At 41.1% G+C, this 22,611-nt stretch overlaps 1 protein-coding gene and 2 non-coding genes across 6 annotated transcripts; 2 read left to right on the top strand and 1 right to left on the bottom strand.

The window, feature by feature from the left end:
- Positions 1 to 686: 686 nt before the first annotated feature.
- Znf184 (zinc finger protein 184) lies at positions 687 to 17,048 on the bottom strand. 4 transcript variants are annotated; one of them, XM_031359443.1, is made up of 6 exons: positions 16,891 to 17,048; positions 16,323 to 16,557; positions 15,075 to 15,145; positions 11,339 to 11,465; positions 10,816 to 10,942; positions 687 to 3,039 (listed from the first exon to the last, which is right to left on the bottom strand). In XM_031359443.1, exons 5-6 carry the CDS (start codon positions 10,886 to 10,888, stop codon positions 1,124 to 1,126), a joined length of 1,989 nt encoding a protein of 662 aa, XP_031215303.1. In that variant the 5' UTR covers positions 10,889 to 10,942; positions 11,339 to 11,465; positions 15,075 to 15,145; positions 16,323 to 16,557; positions 16,891 to 17,048; the 3' UTR covers positions 687 to 1,123. The 4 variants fall into 4 exon arrangements, with proteins under 4 accessions (XP_031215303.1, XP_031215300.1, XP_031215301.1 ...); XM_031359440.1 differs by having other exon boundaries at positions 10,816 to 10,911; XM_031359441.1 differs by lacking the exon at positions 16,891 to 17,048 and adding an exon at positions 16,676 to 16,880 and having other exon boundaries at positions 10,816 to 10,911.
- Positions 17,049 to 21,013: 3,965 nt separating this feature from the next.
- Positions 21,014 to 21,095, top strand: Trnas-aga. The gene has a single exon. It is a non-coding gene; the product is annotated as a tRNA-Ser (tRNA).
- Positions 21,096 to 21,621: 526 nt separating this feature from the next.
- Positions 21,622 to 21,693, top strand: Trnad-guc. Its single transcript has one exon. It is a non-coding gene; the product is annotated as a tRNA-Asp (tRNA).
- The last annotated feature ends 918 nt before the right edge of the window (positions 21,694 to 22,611 follow it).

The raw sequence follows: 22,611 nt of genomic DNA, 5'->3' as shown, positions 1-22,611 counted from the left end.
CCAGCTGTGGGGCATTTTCTCAATTAGTGATCAAGTTGGTAGGGCCCATTGTGGGTGGCTGGGCTGGTAGTCTTGGGTTCTATAAGAGAGCAGGCTGAGCAAGCCAGGGGAAGCAAGCCAGTAAGGAACATCCCTCCATGGCCTCTGCATCAGCTCCTGCTTCCTGACCTGCTTGAGTTCCAGTCCTGACTTCCTTTGGTGATCAACAGCAACATATAAGTGTAAGCTGAATAAACCCTTTCCTCCCCAACTTGCTTCATGGTCTATATGAGTTCTAGGACACCCAAGGGCAACATAACAGAGATTATGTCTCAAGACGTGAGGATTGGGGTTGGTAAAAAATTTTTGAGGACAAATCTGAAGCCTGGGCTAACACTTGGGCAGCTGAATGGGTCTTAAGCACAGCCTGGGCACTAGAATCTTGTCCTCAGTTGTTAGGACTAAAACATTTCCAAATTCATAAACTGAAAACTTACTCCTCAAGACACTATGTACAAGTTAGATAGCAGTACATTCTCTAGTTGTAACTCCCCCCCAAATTGCTTTAAATCTAGAAGAGGAGATGCTGATTTCTGAGCTAAGGATGCATTGTGCTGTCCAGCCTACTTCGGCCTTGGGCAGTGACCCTCCCACTCAACCTAAAAGGCCAGAAACACCGGTGCAAAGCATAGTCAGCAGCGACAGAATGTGATTGTACCTTACAGTTAGCTTTATTTAAAGACCAATGACCTGAATAATGTAAGTGCATTAGAACAGGAGCAAAACAAATTCCTAGTTACTGAAGCACAATTTCTTCTACTAGCAAAACATGCAAGACCCCCACAAACATCCAAGACAAAAATGTGGACGTATAGTTTTGTATATTTATAATATACAAATATATTTAAATATACAAAACTGAGTATAAAACTCCAAGCTACCTTTCAAATCATCTCTGAATCTTTCGTTTTACATCATTTACATTAGAAACTATAACCAGCCTGTCACAAGCTTGTTTTAATAACATACTTGGATTAGTTCAGCCCAATGGACTCTCCATCCCATCATGTGACAGAGAAAATTTTAAATACTTAAAGGAGTTCTTCATCCCACTCTGGTTCATTACTATAGAACCAAACAGCAACTATGTTAATGATGTTCCTAGAGCAGGCACAGCAGGGTGCAATCTCTGATGTTTGGTGAGAGCAGAGCGATATTGGAAGGCTTTTCCACAGTCCTCACACCCAAAAAGCTTCTCTCCTGAATGAATCTTCTGATGCAGGGTGAGGTATGTGTTCTGGCTGAAAGTCTGTGGGCACTCAGAGTTGTAAGGTTTCTCCACAGTGTGAGTACTCTGATGTTCAGACAGGTGCATGCTCTGGGTAAAGCACTTGTCACACTCACTGCACTTATAGGGCTTCTCTCCCGTATGAATCCGCTGATGCTGAGTCAGGTGGGAGTTCTGACTGAAGGTTTTTTCACATTTGTTACACTGGTAGGGTTTTTCTTCTGTGTGAGTTTTTTGATGTTGAGCAAGAGATGAACAGTGTCGAAAAGTCTTACCACACTTGGGACAGGCATACGGCTTTGCTCCTGTATGAATTCTCTTGTGTTGTGTAAGGTGTATTTTCTGGTTGAAGGCTCTTCCACATTCATTACATTTGTAAGGTCTTTCACCAGTATGGATTTTCTTATGCTGAATAAGGGATGAGCCATAGCTGAAGGTTTTCCCACACTCATGACATTGATAAGGCTTCTCTCCAGTATGAATTCTTTCATGCTTAGCAAGAGATGAACTCCGAATAAAGGCTTTCCCACATTCCTTACATTCATAGGCTTTCTCCTGGGTGTGAGTTTTCTGATGCTGATTAAGGTTTGACAGATAGCTGAAAGCCTTTCCACACTCACTGCACTCAAAGGGCTTCTCTCGGGTGTGAATTCTCCGATGCTGAGTGAGGGATGAGCAGTAACTGAAGGCCTTTCCGCAATCGCTGCACTTGTAGGGCTTCTCTCCTGTATGGATTTTCAGATGCTGAGCAAGGGAGGACCAGTAACTAAAGGCTTTCCCACATTCTGCACAGTCATAGGGCTTCTCCCCAGTGTGTGTTTTTTGATGCTGAGTCAGGTTGGAGTGCTGGCTGAAGGCTTTGCCACATTCATTGCACTCATAGGGCTTTTCTCCAGTATGAATCATATGGTGACGGATAAACGTTGACGGGCCGTTGAAGGCCTTCCCACATTCATTACACTTGTAGGTTTTCTCCCCAGTGTGAATTTTTTGATGTTGAGTGAGGTGTGTGCTCCTGGTGAAGGTTTTTTCACACTCCTCACATTTGAAAGGTTTTTCTCCTGTATGAATCTTCTGGTGCTCCATAAAGTGACCTCTCTGGCTGAAGGATTTCCCACACTCATTACAAGTATATGGCCTCTCACCAGTGTGAATTCTCTGATGCTGAACAAGATGGGTCCTCTGACTAAAGGCCTTCCCACATTCATCACATTTATAGGGCTTTTCTCCAGTATGAATTCTTTGATGTTGAGTGAGAGATGGACCCTCAATGAAACCCTTTCCACACTGGTCACATTTGTATGGCTTGTCTCCTGTATGGATTCTTTGATGGTTTATAAGGTTTTCACTTCTGCTGAAAGCTTTGTTACATTCATTACATTTATAGGGTTTCTCTCCAGTATGCGTTCTTTGATGGCGAATGAGAGCAGAACAGTAAGTAAAAGCTTTACCACATTCGTTGCACTTACACAGCTTCTCTTTTTTAACTGGGTAGGAATTCTGCTTGGCTCTTGCTGTAGTGGAAGTCTGATCTAGATCTACTTCTGATTGTGTTATGAGGCTTGTGCTCACACCGTGGTCACTCTCACAAGTGGGTGCTGTCTTCTCCGTGACTTTGACTTCCTTTGGCAGCATCTGTTGGTTTGCTTGAAGCTTCTCTAAACTCCCATCATGCCTTTTGCCATTGGTTACTACTGTCTCTGAGGACAGATGCTCTTCAGAAATGTCAAGTTCTAGGGTTGACACACTATTTTCAGGTCTTTTCTTCCAGTCTGAAAGAAAATAAAATGCCAGTATATTTTAGACAGAGAAAAAGAAAACTGCCCTTGTTGGAGATTATCTAACCGTTTGAAGGTTCTCAAATATATAACTTTAACATTTGGGGAGAAAGAGGAAGAAGCTAAGCAGAATAAACTGAAACTGGGAAGGGAATGCTTATTTCAGTTTCACAGATAATCTCTAAGGACAAATAAGAATCACATTTAAAGTGGTAGTTAAATTTAATTATACACCCTTATTCTCAGCACCTGAAGACTGGTGGAGTACTACCACAACGGTGGGCGGCCCCAACCTATTACAAGTGACACCCTTCTTCAGAGGTCTCTAGACCAGCTTGACCCCGTTGCTGTAAGGTTGGCTGTAGCCACTGAAGGCCTGAAGATCTTTGTGTATGACAAACCCCATGTGAATCTGAGTACCACTGGCCACACCAAATCAGGAGAAAGACTACAGTGATCACCATCCACAAAAATTCTAGCTGAGGGAGGTGGGGCTAAGTTCAAGAAGTAGGAGGTCATAGACAGTGTCCCAGAGGAGAGAGTTTAGGGAGTCACTATCCAAGCAGCCCATGGGGAGCACACACTGCTGCCTGCCACTATGCTTACATGGACTGGCCCAGACATACAGATTACTTACTGTAAGAACATAATCACCACACTGCCCCTCTGGATGGCTGCACTCTGGTGGTGGTAGCTGACGATGGCCCCATGCTCCAGACACAAGACCACAGTGGCTAAACAGACTGAAGCAGACACTATCCAGGACTCTGATATGATGGCAACTAGCAGAGCTGGATGGAGATCCAGGAACTGCTCAGTTAGTCTGGCTATGAAGGAGAGGAGACTTTAGCCATCATAGGATCTTCTGCTCATAAGATGTGGCCTGCCAGCTGAGGCAGGCAAATAAACCATAGATTTAAAAAAAAAAGGTAACCTGAGACCACTAAGGGTACAAAAATGAAAGGACTGACTCTGAAGGATGCAGTCTGAATTGAGATTCCTTGTTAATAAACTGCATAGAAAAATGTTAAGGATGGTGATTTAAATTCAGGAAATATAGGAGAGGCTTAGCCTAGAATCCTGGAGAAAGAATTCCAGCTTTGCTAAATATCAGGAGTTTAAATAGGAGAAGAAATGATAAATTCAAGGCTATCATTTTGGAATTTGGAAAAGAGATGGAGGACTAGACTATAGGTGTGTAGGAGTGGAGGATGACAAAAGCAGCATTATAAAGGATGTTTATGTCTAAGATATGAAATCCCAGCTTATGAGGAAAGACCATAGTTGAAGCCATAGGAATGTCTATGTGGAAAGGACAGAGGTGAGGAAGACACTCAGGGTGATAGAAGAGAAGACAGACAGCACTTTCCTACCGGAACAGGCAGGTAAGAAAAGGCCTGTGCTGTGAGTCCAGCCACACGAACAGAAGGGCAGACCCCAAGCTGCCCACCATCTCCTGCCTATGTCTCCACAGATAATGGAAGAGCATGTGTCAGTGTAGGCAGCCTCATAGTGGCAGAAACTCTTCAGTGAGAACAAGGTCATATGTTTCACGGGTATATTTACACCAACAGGAATAATACCCAGGGAAATATGTTTATACAGCAATTAATCATAAAGAATATCTTTTGAAGCTGGTGAAATGGCTCAGGTGGCAAAGGTGATTGCTGCTGCTGGGTCTGATAATTTGAGTTCAATCCTTATGACCCACCTGGAATGAGAGAACTGACTATCACAAGTTGTCCTCTGGCCTCATATAAATGCATGCACTCCTAGCCAACACACAAATAAAATAAGGGCAATAATGAATATCTCCTGGATGTACTGTAGGGGGAAGGGCATGAGGGCTATAAAGTCTTGTGCTGTTAAAAAGGGGAGAAAGAAAAGTGTTTGGAATTCACCAGTCACAAGTATGAAAGCAATGTGATATTAACCACAACCAATGTCCACAAAATGTCATATTCTCGATTCAATGATTAAGAGAATTACCTGGGCAAAGAATGAAGGATTACAGAAAGTTCCAGAATATGTTGACTACTATCACCTCTCTCCCAAAAGCCATCTCTACTTTCCTATATACAAAAATCTATGCATAACAAATTCCTGTACCTAATATGTGGAAAAATAATTGAGGGTGTAAAAAAACCAAACTATACAAAAAGCAGGCAGACCAGTGATACAAAACACTCATCAGGATTACAGATCATTTCTCTGCAAGCTCTCTAAGACATCCTCAAAAAAGAGGCAACTGGGGTCTGGAAAGATGGCTCAGTTAAGAACACTTATTGCTCTTGCAAAGGACCTTGGTTTGGTTCTAGTATCCACACAGTGGCTCCAAAATCTCCTGAAACTCTCGTTCTAGGGGATGTGATACCCTCTTCTGACCTGTGTCAGCACCTATGTAAGGTACAGAAACACACATGTAGGCAAAACAGTGTCTCTCTTTCTCTTACACACACACACACACACACACACACACACACACACACAAATAAATAATAAATGCTTTTTGAGAGTAGAATGGGAAGTATTATTACTAGATAAGACCAAGAAGAGTAATACATTTCAGAGAGGAAGGCCAAGCTTGAGACAATTCAGACAGAGATCAAGAAAAAGAAAATGAGAATAATCAAATCATCCATGAACTCAACAAACTTTGGGATAAGCTCAAGAGACAAAATCTACAAATCTGGAGAAGAAGGAAATAGGATAGTCTAAAGGCACCATTTAAAAACGTTATAGTAGAAAATTCCCCAAGCCTACAGGGAGCATGGGGGAAGGACAGCCACCCACATACAACAAGCATATAATACTGCAAATAGATGTGAATAACATGAGATAGTCACGATGTCAAACATACAAAGAAGCAGTATTAAAAACTGTATTTATGTGGGGAAAATACCAACCCACATACATTAGAGAAATATCAGAATATCTGTGTCAACAACTCTAAAAGCCAGAAAAGCAAAGCTTATATTTCAAACCCTGGAAATAAATTAATCACTTGGGGCTGTTAGGTAGTTAGTAGTTTAAAGCATCCTTGCTCTTACGGAGGACCTAGGCTCATTCCCTAACACCCACACGATAGTTCAGGACCATCTGTAACCTGAGCTGAAGCTAGAGATAGCACAGTGGTTATAAGCACTGGGTGCTCTTCCACAGTACTGGGTTAGATCTCCAGAACTACATGGAAGCTCACAGCTATCTTCAAGTCCAGTCCCAGAGGATCCAACACTCTGTCTGGACTCCAGGGTCAGGACATAAATGTAGAACACAGATATACACATAGGCAAAACACTCATACATACACAAAATAATAAAATTAAAAATTTAAAAACTATCTGGGCAAAGGTGGTACATGTGTTTAGTCCCAGCACTTTGGAGGCAGAGGCAGATGGATTTCTGAGTTTTTTTTCCCCCCCGAGGGTTTCTCTGTGTAGCCCTGGCTATCCTGGAACTCACTCTGTAGACCAGGCTGGCCTCGAACTCAGAAATCCACCTGCCTCTGCCTCCCAAATGCTGGAATTAAAGGCATGCGCCACCACTGCACGGCTGGATTCCTGAGTTTTAAGTCAGCCTTGTCTACAGAGAGAGTTCCAGGATTATACACATAGAGAAACCCTGTCTCAAAATGCCCCCTCCCAAGATTGTTTTTCTCAGCAAAGTCATCTTTTCAAACATTTTAAGACAAGTACAATCTACGGCAATTATGATACTGCAGAACACACTTAAAGGGATATTATACACCAGAAAAGGGAAAAATGCACAAGAGTACATGAGAGAATACATTTATTTCATTAGAGGAATAGATGTGCAAATGGGAACTAGGAACAAATTCACCTAACATGGTAAACTAGAGAACTCCTAATATATAGGGAACAAAGAAAAGAACTACAGCAATAGTCCAGTCAGCCAGAACAACCAACAAGAACATAAGACACTGCAAACTCTTCAATAACAACTTTAAATGCAAATGGCCTCAACTCAGCAACATAAAAACATAAATTGACTGAACTAAGAAACAAGATCCCAGCACTGGGAGGAGGTAGAGACAGGCGGATTTCTGAGTTCCAGGCCAGCTTGGTCTACAGAGTGAGTTCCAGGACTGCCAGAACTATTCAGAGAAACCCTGTCTCGGGGTGGGGGAAGATCCAATTATTTGTTGTGTATTAGAAACACAGTCTCCTTCAAAGACACTCATAAACTGAGGTTCCAAAGATGGAAATTAACCTACCAAACAAATGCAAACTTTTAACTTGATGTGTATAGACCACATCGAGTGCCTCTGCCTTTCAGTGCCGGGACTGAAGGGGTGAGCAACCCCTGCCAGCTAAGCACATACAAGCTAACATTAAGCCAGGATAGCTATTCTGATATTGGATAAAGTAGACCCCAACTGAAACTTGTCAGACTAGATAAAGAAGGCCACTGCATAGTAACAGAGGGGACAATTTCTAAGAAGATATAAGCAATGCTTGGGTTACCAATTTCATGTGACAAATACTGAAAGGCATGAAAGGTCAGATAGGTCTTCATGTAGGAAAAGTGAGAACTTCAATAATCCACATACACCGTCACATATGTCTTCTAAACTAAAATTCACCAAAGACATTTCACAGCTAAACTATGCCATATATCAGTTGGATTAAATATCTGCACAATATTCTACCCATCAGATACAGAACACACATTCTTCTCAGTGGCCCTTGAAATCATCTTAAAGGCCACAAGCAAAAGGATCAAAATTAATTCGCTGTGTCTTATCAGATCATAATGGAATAAAACTAAAATATATCAAAGAGGAGAAGCAACAGAAACACATAAATTCTTGGAAACTGAATAATATACTTCTGAATAAACAGTGGAGTCATTGAATAAATCAAGGAGAAAATAGAAAACTTCCTAGAATCAAAAAAAAACCCAAAATGATAGCACAATTTACCAGAACCTCTTGTCTAGAGCTAATGCAATTTTAAGTTTATAGTTGTAAGTGCATACATTAAGCACTTCCACTAAAAAAAAAAACAAAAAACAAAAAACAAAACAAAAAAAAACCAAACAGAGAACCAGAGGGGTGGGCGTCACACACACACACAGAAACTCATACCTACACATACTTTAAAAAAGAAAGACACATAGGAAATAAATAATCTCAATATGTGTGTATTATTTTTTTAATTTTAAAAATTATGTGTGTGGGCATATGCATATGGGTGCCTATGATAGAAGAGCCCAGAAGTATTAGATTCCCTAAACCTGGAGTTAAGATGATTGTGAACCACCCTATGCAGCTATTAGTAGCTGAACTTGGGTACTCTAGAAGAGCATCAAATTCTCTTAACCCCTAAGCCATTTCTGTTGTCCATATCTTCAAGGTTCTAGAATAAAATGAAAGAAAGAAACAGAGAAAGAAAAGGCCATATAATGGTGGTACATGCCTTTAATACCAGCACTTAGGAGGCAGAGGCAGGCAGATCTCAGTGATTTTGAGGCCAGCCTGGTCTAAGGATAGAGTTCAAGGACAACTGGGGATACACAAAATTCAAGGACACACAAAGAAACCCTGTCTCAAAAAAAAAAAAAAAACGTAACAATAAAAAACAAGCTGTGGTGGTTAGTTTTTGATCAGCTTGATAGAAGCTAGAATAATCTGAAGAGCAGGAACTTCAACTGAGAACTGTCTGGATCAGCCTGGCCTGTAGGTAAGTCTGGGGCATTTTCTTGATTAATATTAAATGTTAATCAAGCCCACTATGGATGGTGCAACCTTTGGAGAGGTGGGCCTGAGTTGTAGTAAGAAGCAAGCTGAGTGAGCTAAAGAGAACAAGCCAGTAGGCAGTGTTTGTCCATGGCCTCTGCTTCAGTTCCTGCCTCCAGGTTCCTGCACTGTCCATTTCCGGCCTTGGCTTCTCAATAATCCACTGTGGCCAGGAAGTGTCAGCAAAAAACCCCTTTCCTTCCCAACTTGCTTTTGGTCGTGATGATTACCATGGTAATAGCAAACTAGGACATAAGCCAAACCCAAAGCACATCACTAGAAATAATGTGCAGGGCTGAAATTAATGCAACATGGACATAAAAGGACAGTGCGTAAGAAAGAGTTAGTTCCCGGAAGAGATTTAATAGATTGACAAATCTCAAGTCAAATTAGACTAGAGGAACACTAGAAGCACCTTTGCAAAATCTGAGATTAAAAAGGAACTTTTTATAACAGACATCAATGAAATTCAGAGGTTCATGCGAGAATACATCAAAAGTATAAGAAGGTGGGGCTGGAGAGATGGCTCAGCAGGTAAGAGCACTAACTGTTCTTCCGGAGGTCCTGAGTTCAAATCCCAGCAACCACATGGTAGCTCACAACCCTCTGTACAGGGATCTGATGTGCTCTTCTGGTATGTCTGAAGACAGCTATAGTGTACTTACATATAATAAATAAATAAATCTTAATTATAAAAAAAAGTACAAGAAGGTTAAAGTTGGAGAAAAGATGAATTCCTAAGTACATGTAAGTTAGTAAGTTATGGCTCTGTAAATCAACATTTACAGAGCCATAACAGTAATAATGTTGAAACAGTAATTAAAAGACAGACAACAAGAGATGCCCAGGACCAAATGAGTTTATTGGTGAATTCTACCAAATGTTTAAGAAAGCACTAACACCTTCACTTCTCAAACTGTTCTAAAAGCAGAAAGGAGGGGAATACCAGCAAGCTCATTTTACAAAGCTAGTGTTACTCTAATATCAAACCAGAAAAAAACAACAACAACAGAAAGTATACATGAATTTCCATGATGTGAATATAAAACTTACAATAAGATACCTGCAGGCCAAATCCAAGGACATATTAAGATCATACAGAACAACCACAATGGTTTTTGTTTTAAACCTCAGGGATGCAAAGCTGATTTAAGATATGCAAATCCATGAATGAAAAAGACATAAATAGGCTAAGAACAAAAACCACCTGGTCATCTCAACATATGAAGAAGCGGCATTTGACAAAGTTCTATATCCCTTTACCATGACAGTTCCGAAGACACTAGGAATAGAAGGAATATAACGGTCCTGCAAATGTCATGATTTAATTTTCTTTACGGCTGGATGACAGTCCATTGTGTAGATGTACCTTGTTTTCCTCATCTACTCCTTTGCTCATGGACACTATTTTGACTAGTACAGCAACAGAGTGCCTAGATTATCCCAGAGTCAAGTCCTTGAAAAAATTGCTTGTGTAGTTGGAACTGATGATTTTAAAAAAATATTCAGAATCTCAATAACAGAATGATAAAAGCTACAGAATATGAAACTACAAAAGAAAGTAAGAAGGGAGTAAGTACTTTAAAACAAACAACAACAACAAAAAAAAACAAACAGAAAAACACAACCAAGGCTGCAGGTGTGGAACTCACTTTTTACTTAAGTTGGGAACAGAGAGACTTAGGCAGTGTTGAGTGAAGAAAGCACCTGGAACTAGCTTGTGTTTCTGTTTGATGCTAGCAGAGATGGAACCCAAAACAGAAAATAAGGGGACCATCCTGGGTCAAAACAGAGTGGAAAGAGAGAGAATGCAGAATGCAGGTGCAGATGTCTGCTTTTAGAAGAATCAGGAAGGACGCAACCTCTAAAGAGAATGTAAAATAGACTCTATGGTGAACTAGTGCTCATCTCTCCCCATGTGATGCTCCAAAGAGCAGGGTGCTCTATACAGAGCCACTTCTCACAGGCCAGCAGCTGGGAAGAGGAGTCCTTTGTTGTCACACACTACATACCTTCCAAGGAACCAACAGGAGTGCACAAATCCTCAGTCCATGACTCTGTCCCTTGCTCTAGTTGGGAAATCATATCAGGTTTGGAAACCTGGAGCCCTGCTCAGAGGGAGGAAAAAAAGGAATCTGTCTGCAATAAGGAAAAAGTACCATATCAGAATGCAATCTCACCACTCTGTCTCCAAGATACTCTACATGGGAAAAATCTGGTGACGAATAGCATGTCAAATGTCATAACAATAACTGAGAAGCTCATCTAAGGAGAGAATACTCCACTTAATGAGGAGAAACTTCTAAAATTTAAAATTGCTGGTTCCGAAATTTAGATGCCAATCACATCTAAGCACAATAATGTGCCTCCCACATCCCATCTAAACTTGGGGCTACCCTCACCTAAAAAGACAGGTGTATGTTTGCCACACCATATAAACCAAAACCATATAAACTTAAAGTCACCCTTGGCTATATACCCGGTGTGTACCCTCTCCCAACATCCTGATTTTAACTTGGGGGGCACCATACTCACCTATAGAGACCAGATGTGTATAATTTTCCAATGTCACATCTCTGAATAAATCTCTCTGTATAGGATCCAGGTGTTTCCATTCTTCCTCAGTGAAGTTCACGACCACATCCTTGAAGGTCACTGGTTCCTAAAATATCAAGTATTCTACAGCTTAGCCTTAGTAAATAGGTAAAATTAATAATATCCACAGAAGCAAGTCAGGTAATAAACTAAAAGCAGTATTAGTATGTCCACCTTTTGAAAAAATTTCAAATAAACCTTACCCATAGGATTGGTATTAAGAATAAAATAGACAGGGCGGTGGTGGCGCACGCCTTTAATCCCAGTACTTGGGAGGCAGAGGCAGGTGGATTTCTGAGTTCGAGGCCAGCCTGGTCTGTTCCAGGACCAGGACATATCCAGGGCTATACAGAGAAACCCTGTCTCGGAAAAAAAATAAACAAAACAAAACAAAAACAAACAAACAAACAAAAAACAAAGAATAAAATAGAGCTGGTGAGATGGCTCAGTGGGTAAGAGCACTGACTGCTCTTCCAAAGGTCCTGAGTTCAAATCCCAGCAACCACCAGCCACATGGTGGCTCACAGCCATCTGCAATGGGATTTGATGCCACCTTCTGGTGCATCTGAAAACAGCTACAGTGTACTTATGTATAATAATAAATAAATCTTAAAAAAAAAAAAAAAGAATAAAATAAATGTTCCTTGTGGTGGGTGGTAATGTAGCTCATTGGCAGAGCATGAGAAAAGTCCTGGGTTCAATCCTCAGCACCAAGAACAAAAGCCAAAAAGTAAAATAAAAACAAACAAACCTTTTTCCCTGTAAAGTGTTTAATTTAGGCATCTAAGTAAGTGCTCATTCTATTGACCAGTGCTGTCTTTGCTCTTCCTCATCTCTGAGTCTAAGATATAGCAAGTACTATATTATAACTGCTATAATCAATAACATTTTAATTTTTATAATATGCAGGGCTATTCAACAACTTTATGACAGACTTGCTCTATTACATTTCTTTCCAGGATGGGGGGAGAGGGGAGGAGATAGGGTTTCTCCGAGTAGCACTGGCTGTCCTGGAACTCACACTGTAGACAGACCATGCTGGCCTCAAACTTAGTGATCCACCTTCCTCTGCCTCTCTCTCTACCCATCTGCCCCCTGTGCCTTTGAGCCTATGGGCCTCCACACCTCTGCTTCTACCTCTGTTGGGATTAAACCCTTGTGTCAACACCACCCAACTGCCCTATTACATTTAAAAGGACACCAAAATATACAGGAACTAAACCAGTACCAGGTTGTGTTATAAAACTCAGTAAGAAGAAAACGAACAGCACACCTTTAATCCCAGCACTTGGGAGGCAGAGACACGTGAATTTCTGAGTTTGAGGCCAGCCTACGTGGATTTCTGAGTTTGAGGTCAGCCTGGTCTACAGAGTGAGTTTCAGGACAGCCAGGACTACACAGAGAAACCCTGTCTCAAAAAACACAAAAACACAAACACAAACACAAACAAACAAACAAACAAAAAAGGCCAGTGCACTTAAGAGCTGGATAGGATTAAGAAGTTTTCAAATTAATTAAGATCCAATAGTCAGGACTGGAGAGATAGCTTAGCGGTTAAGAGCACTGACTGCTCTTCTGAAGGACTTGAGTTCAAATCCTAGCAACCACATGGTGGCTCCCAACCATCTGTAATGAGATCTGATGCCCTCTTCTGGTGTGTCTGAAGACAGCTACAGTGAACTTACATATAATAAATAAATAAATAAATAAAACTTAAAAAAAAAAAAGATCCAATGGTCAGTAAATCATATCATGCTTAACTACTAGCCAATAAATAAATAAAAATAAAGTGAATAGAGATCATTATACCTTTATAACAGCTATATAACTGGCCTCTGACTCCCAAGTGGTAGAATTAAAGGCCTAGGCTTCTCCCAGCTTCATTTTGAATTTTTGGCCTCTTACATTTTTGAGCAAACTAAGCTTAAAGTAATTAATTACAGTAACAACAGGAAACTGATACATATATTGAGCACTTCACCCAATGTGAGCAAATTTACATTCCTTTACAATACATTCTGATCATTAATAAGATGGTTCATATTCTGAGTAAAAGATAAGTCAAAATGAATCGTAATAAAATTAAAAAGATTCAAGTCGCCGGGCAGTGGTGGCGCACGCCTTTAATCCCAGCACTTGGGAGGCAGAGGCAGGTAGATTTCTGAGTTCGAGGCCAGTCTGGTCTACAGAGTGAGTTCCAGGATAGCCAGGGTTACACAGAGAAACCAAGAAATGAAAAGATTCAAGTCAAGAGAAGTATGTTCTCTGACTATATGTTCACTCACTACCTGGAACATGACAATTGTTTTATGAACCTTCATGTATGTTGAAACTCATCCAATTTGAGTTGGCTTTCTTCATCTGTGGATTCAATCAACTGTAGATAAAATACATTCAAAGAACATGCAGAGCTATTGTTCTTGTCACCATTCCCTAAACAATACAGTAGAACAACTGTATAGAATTTATAGTGTGTTTGCAAAGTATTTACAATGTATCTAGAGATGATTAAAGTACACAAGAGAATGTGGATACCGTATATGCAAACATAGTGCCATCTTATATAAGGGAGTTGAGGATCTACATGTTTTGGTATCTGTTAGGGGTCCTAAAACCAATTCCTCCAGGATACAGAGGAATAACAATATAGTTTAAAATGCATGCAGTTTATTGTCACTATATTCCTCAATAAAAAACAAAGTGATACTAACAGCACTTAAGCTGAAATTGGGGAGAACTGATAAAGGGATGTCTTAAGGTTAAGGTTCATGGAAAATTTTTCGTACATTAAAATCTACTATGGTTCACAGATGACCTATAGAATAAAGCCTCACACTTCTCATTAAATATTTGAGTTCTTTCATATTCTGACCTCATTCATTTTTTTTAATTTTCCAAAATAAGCCATCTCCTCCAAATCTTTCTGAATCTATGACCCTTACCAGTGCTCACCTGCACACCTAGACTCTGCCCCCAACACCTGTTTTACTCCAGTATTCAAATGTCACTTGTCCTTGAGAAAATATAATTCTACATGCTTTATGCAACTCTCTGTCCTCTGCAAACCACACATCTCTCTCCATTCCCTAAGATTGCAGTGTTCATTTCACCTTTTGTACATCTGCCTACTTTGACTTTTATTGGCCATTTTATTGTCAAGTAAAGACTTATGGTGCTGCTGCTTCTTCTCCTCCTTCTCTTCTTCTTCTTCCTCTTCCTCCTCCTCTTTTTCTTTTCTTCCTCCTCCTTCTCTTCTTCCTCCTCCTCTTCTTCTTCTTCTCCTCCTCCTCTTCTTCCTCTTCCTCCTCTTCTTCTTCTCTTCCTCCTTCTCTTCCTCTTCCTCCTCTTCTTCTCTTCCTTCTCCTCTTCTTCCTCTTCCTCCTCTTCTCCTTCTCCTCTTCCTCTTTTCTTCCTCCTCTTCCTCTTCTCTTCTTCTTCCTCTTCCTCCTCCTCCTCCTCCTCCCTCCCCACCACCACCCCAGCAATGTTGCAGGACACTGGGTAAGAGGTACATGGTGAGTGATTGCTGAAGCTGAAGAGGCAGAGTAGGATCCAGGTGAAATCACAGGACAGATGAGAGCCCAGAGAAGGCTCACCAACAATGATTTGGGAATCAGCATACTTGACAATAGAAACACATTATTCTGAGAAGGCACTTGGGAAAATCTCAACTTACCCGAAAATTAAATGGTGGGAGTAGGGATGATGGTCCCTCGTGGAGACTGGCAGATTCTGCAAAGGACAGACCTGAAGAGGAAGAGGCCATGCTGAATATGACCAGATCTACTGTTGCCAGCAATCCAGAAAAAGGTTTTACTTTTCTTCCTGGAAATAACAACTATGTCTCCCCTTCCTTTATATGTCAGAATCCCCCAGCCCCAAAAGGTTCAACTGAGGCCTCTGTGCCATCCTGAGAAGGCTCAGGAGAAACAAAAACAAACAAATACCAAACTCTTCCTTAACACTCAGCTTTGTCTCTTGACACAACTATTCACATGGTTTATACAGAGAAATGTGAGGTCCTCACTAATGAAGCAAGACACTCCTGATGACTCTTCTCTGCTACACATAAATTATGAGTAAACATCAGGGTATAATACATGCCTTTAATCCCAGCACTAAGAAAGCAAAAACTTGTGGGACTCGGTGAGTTTATTTAGTGACACTCTCACATACCTACTGAAAGTAAAGATATGCAAGCACTTATACACATAATGGAAAAACTAAAAGCATTTTTTTAGCAAAAAAATTTGCTGAGGGAAAAATAGTAGTAGATCATACTCTTAGGACATTTAAAGAACTATGCTTAGTTTTAGGCTTTGCAATGTAAGAAATATGCAAACTAGGAAAAGACAACTCAGAGAAGTCTAGCGACCTTACACGGACCCATCATAGGAAATGAGGCTTAGGCCACTTGACAGGGAACTTAGGAGTTCTAACAGCTGAATTCACAGTTAAGGGCATCATTGTAAAATACTGACAGTCTCTGGTGCTTTTAAGATCTACCCACAAGTTACAGGACCAGGCACTCTTAGTAAAAGGAACAAAAAATCAAGGAAACATTTGCACCCAAAATGGTGAGTTTAAGGCCACACACACTTGCACCGGTATAAGCTTGAAAAATTGCTATGGGCAAGATATTTCAAAACTAATCTTTACATTAAAAAGTTAGAACACTTTTTTGCTGACTACAGTTTTTTATTCGAAAATGTGATAAAAGATAAATATCAAGAAGATCAGATATTCTTAACTGTTGTTCCCTCTCAAATTCTCACGTCCAGAAGTCAGAATTACTTCTTTCAAGTCTCTTTGGATGATGTAATTAGGTTTCATTCCCCTTAGCCACATTACTTCCTCCTTCCACCTCTCCCCACCTCTCAGTTCGCCCTACACCAGCCCTCTCTGCCCTGCTAATTCCCATTACCTGCCATCCCAGGAGCTCTACGTGTTCCGCTAGAACTTGGACACGTGGATGCTTCAGTTTGGGACTTGGACGTCCCGCTCTCCTCCCAGTGTAGGTGTCTTATGCTCTATGAGACTGGCCTACCCGACACAGGATACACTCTGCAGCACGCGTTTTACAGTCGCACCTCAGCCTCGTACAGAGTAGCCAGGAGGTCCTGTCCAAAAGCGGAGGTGCTCAGGGGAGGTGTGGATTACTACAAGAAACAAAAAGTGACGAGGGAGCGAACAGCTCTGCCTTGCTGCGGCAAAGACTCTGGCCGCCCACCCTCCACAGGGTCTGCGATCCTATTTGCCCCGGGCGGCCAGACACACCTGTTGCGGAGCACACCAGAAAGGTGGGCATTCAGCTGGCCCGGCCCAGAACAAAGGAACAAAGCCTTGGGGAACCAACCCGTGGTCCCCGGCAACGCCGAAGGGAGGCGCGCCCCCTTCCCTGACTCCCCGGCTTCCTCCCGCGCAGGCCGCATCACGCGGGCCCGCAAGGTGACGTCACACTCCCAAGGCTCTGGTGGTTGCCATGGTGATACCTGGACTCCAGTCCTGTGACGCACTCCCAAGGATCCTGGATCCAGAAGCGTGGGACGGCCACCGAAACTCAGGCTCTTGAGTTTATGCAGTGGGACGAGCCAAACACCCACCCCTTTCCACGCCCACAGTCGGCTTAGCGGTCACTTCCGGTCGGGTAGACCCTTTCCCTTCATCCCCCCCACCCCTAACTCCCCGCAACACACACGCGCGCCTCACTGGGGAGCAAAAAGGACCACAATTCCCAGAATGCAACGCGCAGTGTTTCTGAATTACTTTTCCCAGGTTTCCACAAATGCTGCAGTCCCTTCTGGTGGCTCGGGAGGATGAACAAGACTACCTTTTGTGTGTGGTGGTTTGGACTGTAAGCAGAGGTAGCTATATACAGAGTTTGTAACCAATTATTCACACACCCGCAGGGTTTTGGGCGGAGATGTTGGGGCAGTCTCATACCCCTCAGGCTGGTCTCGAACTTGATATGTACATGTGGCTGGCTTTGAAATCTTGGTCCACCTTCTCCACCTCCCAAGGATCTGGCCTCCCACACTGAGAATTACAAAACGCAAGCGTACATTTCACCATTCAACCCCTACTTTTATTACCTGGTTTGCATTCTCATTTATATGATATTTGTCGTTTTGAAAATATTTGTCGTTTTCATGTCTTTGGGGGGGAAGAAAGACTCACATTTTTTAAATTCTAAAAAAACCGGGAGGAGGTGGTGGTACAGTATTTTACATATTAGTGCTCTCTGCGGGTTTCTTTGCCTAGCACTTTAAGCGGATACAGTAGCGCCTTTGACGTACACAAAAGACTCCAACAAATAGGTTTTTTTGTTTGTTTGAAAGGTGTGGCCCACTCAACTAAGGGCTTCTGTTCCTCCCTCCCTAGTTATTTGACAGAAGGGCAAATATGGCTCCCCTCCTTAGCTGAAAACACCAGACCTGGAAATGATAATGCTACACATGAAAAAGTTAAGGAAAGGAAATGATATTTAGAGAAATGGTTGCAACAAGACATTACATAAAAAGAGAATGCAAAAAGCAATCATATTTAGTTTTGTGGGTGTTTTTTTTTTGTTGTTGTTTTTGTTTTTTTTTTTTTGAGACAGGGTTTCTCTGTGTAGTCCTGGCTGTCCTGGAACTCACTCTGTAGACCAGGCTGGCCTTGAACTCAGAAATCTGCCTGCCTCTGCCTCCCAAGTGCTGGGATTAAAGGTGTGCACCACCACTGCCCGGCTCATGTTTAGTTTTTTTTAAAAAAATTGTTTTTATGTGTCTGTGTGAACATATGTGAAGGGGCATGCTTCGGTGGGAGCCCTTGGAACTAAAGTTTATAGAAGATTGCATGCTTAGAACCAGACTTCTAACACTAGCTTTTCTGTTTGCGGGCTAGGAATACCTCACAGGTTTTGGTTCTGGGAATGGGGTTCTGCTGAAATAAATGCCTGGACACATGAAAGTGACTTTGAAATTTGTGAGTAGAAGTTAGAAGAATTACTGAGTTATAGCGTTTAAACTAAATTATATTGAAAAGATGGATGCTACATAGACATTAGGTTCTAATGATAATTCAGAGGGAAGTGAGGGGATTGGAAGAGAGCTACAGTCATCTTTCATATATTCTCATGGTTAGACAGACAGTCAACCACATGTCTGTTTACTACAGTGAAAAATCCAGATTGGGGGGTATTTGAAAACTGTAATGATAATTTTGGAATTTTTTAAAAAAAGAAATATAAGAATGTGTTTTTGTTTTAATCCCACATGTGGGATTATGAGGCTGTTACAGACTGTCCAAAGCAGTTGATTATGATTTGCCTCATGCTCTAACAGAGGCATGGTTTTGCCAGCTGCAGATAGTTTCTATAACTGTGTGACCTTTGAGATTTTAGAAACTTTTCAAAGGTGATAAAACGCTAGGGCACTGAGAGGTGGCATTGGTGGTTGTTGGTCATTTAGGTTGGATGTGGTTTCTTAGTCATGCTCAAGAAGAAATAAAAAAAATATTCAGATCTCTCTCTCTCTCTCTCTCTCTCTCTCTCTCTCTCTCTCTCTCTCTCTCTCTCTCTGTCTTCCTCTAGCCTTCTTTCTCTCCTATCTAGTGACAGGGGATGAAATCAGGGGGATAAAGGGTAGGAAAAAGAAGAATCCACAAGTAGCAAAGATTAGCTACAGAAAAACACTTGCCTATTAAAGTATTTGTACCACAAATATAAAAAAAGCTCTTAGGAGTAGAGGGACGGGAGGCTCAGTGGTAGTTTTGCTTAGTCCTGGCTTTAAATTCCAGCACCAAAATAAGCTGTTTATTCTTGACCATGCTCAATAACCATCCACTTTAGAAAATAGGCCAAACCCCAAAACTTTTAACACCTCACCAGAGATGATATGTACAGAAGACAGAGATATGAAAAGTGCTCCACATCTCAGTGTCGGTCAGGAAAATGTGCATTAGAATAAAGTGGTGCCAGTGCACTCCTTATCAATGCTCTAGAACTAGGACAGTGACGCCAAACACTGACAAGAGCATAGGACAAAAGGAACTCCTCTGCACCCACCACAGGGATGCAAATGATACACCCATTTTGGAGGACAGTATGGCCATTCTTTTTTTTTTTTTTTTTGGTTTTCTAGACAGGGTTTCTCTGTATAGCTCTGGCTGTCCTGGAACTCACTCTGTAGACCAGCCTGGCCTAGAACTCAGAAATCCGCAGTATGGCCATTCTTATAAAGCTGTTCATGCTCTTAGCTTCAATTCAATAATTCTGACCTTTTAGTATTTCTTTAAAGGAATAGAAAACTGTCATCCAAAGAATACTTGTGTGTATGTCTGTAGTAACAGTACAAGCGTTAGCAAATTGTTGGATATATGGTTAGTGGAATATTATTCAGCAATGAAAAGAAATGAATTACCACATTACAAGAAAAAAATTACAGGAAAGGGCATTAAATAATGTATATTACAGAGTAAAATATGTCAATCTGAAAAAGGCCACATACTATATGATTCCATCTATATAGCAGTGTATAAAGAACAAGTAAAAATTACCTACTGCCAGGAATTTGGGGGATGCTTTGAGCAAAGTGGACTTGGTGGGGGGTGAAACATATAAAATACACAGATTTATCAAATCCCAAAGAATGTATAGCACTGAGCAAGTCCTAGTGTGAATGATGGTATTAATAATAACTTACCATTACTGGCTTATGATGATAACAAACTACTGTAGGAATACAAGATGTTAACAGTAGGAAAATTGGGAAAAGAGGAGAGATGAAGTATACTGAAACTATTTTTCACTGATTTTTTCCTGATAAATCTAAAATTGTCCTCCTCTCCCCAAGTCCTTTAATATAGAAATATATGAATGTTAAAGGTGGTTTTAAGGTCAGAAATGGAGAACAGATAATTAGAAACTAAGGGAATGATGATCCTTTTGATAAAGTAGCAGGCATTTGGTTAACTGTAGTATATTGTTGGATGGAAAATAAGATTTGTTATTTAATGAGCTTAAATATTTAGCTGAGAATCCCAAGAGACAGTTGAGAGACCCAATTCTCCCTCAGGTCACTGTTTATCATTCTTTAAGGCAATTGATAATGTTAGTTTTGTGTTGGGGTTGTCTTTACTGAAAACACACGTTTAATGTTTTCTATAAAAAAATTAAAATTTAAAAGTAAAATAAAATAAAATCGATGTTTGATTAATGAGTCAGAACAAAAGCAGTACCTAGGACTGGGGTAACGAAGGTACACGTTATGTTCGTTGAGACAAAATACGTCTCAGCATGTAGCTAAGTTAGCCCCCAAACTTGACAATTGTCAGTGCTGGGACACAGGAATGAGCCACTACCCTCAGCCTGACAGTGCTTCCTTGTGAGGTCAGCTGGGGTCTGGAGAGGGAATTGAAGCCTGGGTCATCTGAAGACGCTGTTAGGACTCTTCCGCTCTCCATTCCGAGGCTGCACAGACTACAGACTTCCGTATTTTCCCCGACACCTCACAAGATTCCATTCCTCTTTGAGGCTTTTAGATTCTTGGAAATCTGGCAACCCGTTGCTTTTCCTTTCAAACTTTCCGCTACTAGAACTTACCTTTATGGATTTTAGAGAGTATACCAATTCATGTAGTCGTGGCCGAGTGGTTAAGGCGATGGACTAGAAATCCATTGGGGTCTCCCCGCGCAGGTTCGAATCCTGCCGACTACGGGCTATTTTAAATCTAAAGCTTGTATCTACACCGCGCTCTCTGTCGACAGGGCTACATAACAGCAAGGATATTTACCAATAATGAGGTTCACTTTCAGAAGTTCTCTGATCTTTCTTTCTTTCTTTTTTTTTTTTTTTTCATGCGGTACCTTCGCGGCACTCTCTGCCTCTTCGGGGAAGCACAGATTCAGTCCAGTCTTCATTTCCTATCTTGGTGAGAAGTCTCAAGGACTGCACGGTTTATAATTTCATTTTAGGATAGGAACTAGTGCACAACAAAGGCTACGAGACAAGGACTTTTTTTTTTCTTTTCCTTTTCCCTTTCCTATTCCTACTGAACGCTCTCAGAGCCAGCCGTCCCAGCACGCAGGCGCAGCTCTCATTGCCTGAGCAGCGAACGCAGCTATGCTAGGCTGGGGCGCCGGTCACGTGGTGTATAGTAACTGCCGGAAACACTACAGTATTCCAAAGTTAAGGGAACTTCAGAAACTTCCTGTACTGTCCCTGAACTCCCTCTCGTACCTCGTCCTCGTTAGTATAGTGGTGAGTATCCCCGCCTGTCACGCGGGAGACCGGGGTTCGATTCCCCGACGGGGAGAGTGGTACCTATTTTAGGTAAGCTCCTCACTGAAATTTTAACACCCTTGTAGTTAACTGCATTTCTCTCTTTAATAGAATCATTCAAAACTTAAGAAATACAACAAAAACGGTAAACTGTATAAATCACAGGGAATAACCACACTCAGAAACACCAATTCTACAAAGACTCTTATACATTGGGCAGGTAAACACAGTTAACCAAGAAATCAGTATTGCACAGTAAATTTCATGAATTTTGTGAGCTTTTGTATTAACAGAGCCCAATGCCACAGTTTTGATATTCCTGGCAAAATATGTAGAGGAAACATCAGACAGGCCGAGAAGCTTTCGGTTGAGTCCTACTCTTCTAACGAAAGCGATATTACAAAGCACAAAGAAAGACAGAATGTTTCATAGCCGAGAGCTGAACATGATGTGTACCTTTTTCTCTTGCTTTAATGTCATTTTTGCAACAATTGGTGAAATTTGAAAAAGAAATCTTGATTAAATGCATTATTGTTAATTCCACCTACGGTTAATTGTTCAATGGCTATTGAATAATATTTTAAGGCCATACATACAAATAAAGTACGTATGTACTAAAGGGTATTTTCAAACTACCTTAAATGATTCAGAAAAATATATACATGTCTATCAGAGCATGAGGAGAAAAGAAACTATAGTAATATTCTGTCTTGTTAACAGAAGGGATGTTGTGGATGTTACTCAGGAGTTCTGCGTTGAAACAATTCTGTCTGAATTTTTATAACTAATTTGTTACAACAAACCTAATAAATTACAATGAAACCTTTATTAATTTTTAAAATTCACTCCATGTTACAGTATGCATGCGGAGGCCAGAGGACAACACTTGCAAAGGTGTGCTGTCTTCTGGGCTCAAACTCAGATCATTAGGCTTGCTGACAGGTGTCTTTAC

The sequence above is a fragment of the Mastomys coucha genome, unplaced genomic scaffold, assembly GCF_008632895.1.
Source record: "Mastomys coucha isolate ucsf_1 unplaced genomic scaffold, UCSF_Mcou_1 pScaffold7, whole genome shotgun sequence".
Classification (NCBI taxonomy): domain Eukaryota; kingdom Metazoa; phylum Chordata; class Mammalia; order Rodentia; family Muridae; genus Mastomys; species Mastomys coucha.
This window is presented reverse-complemented; position numbering and strand designations above follow the sequence as displayed.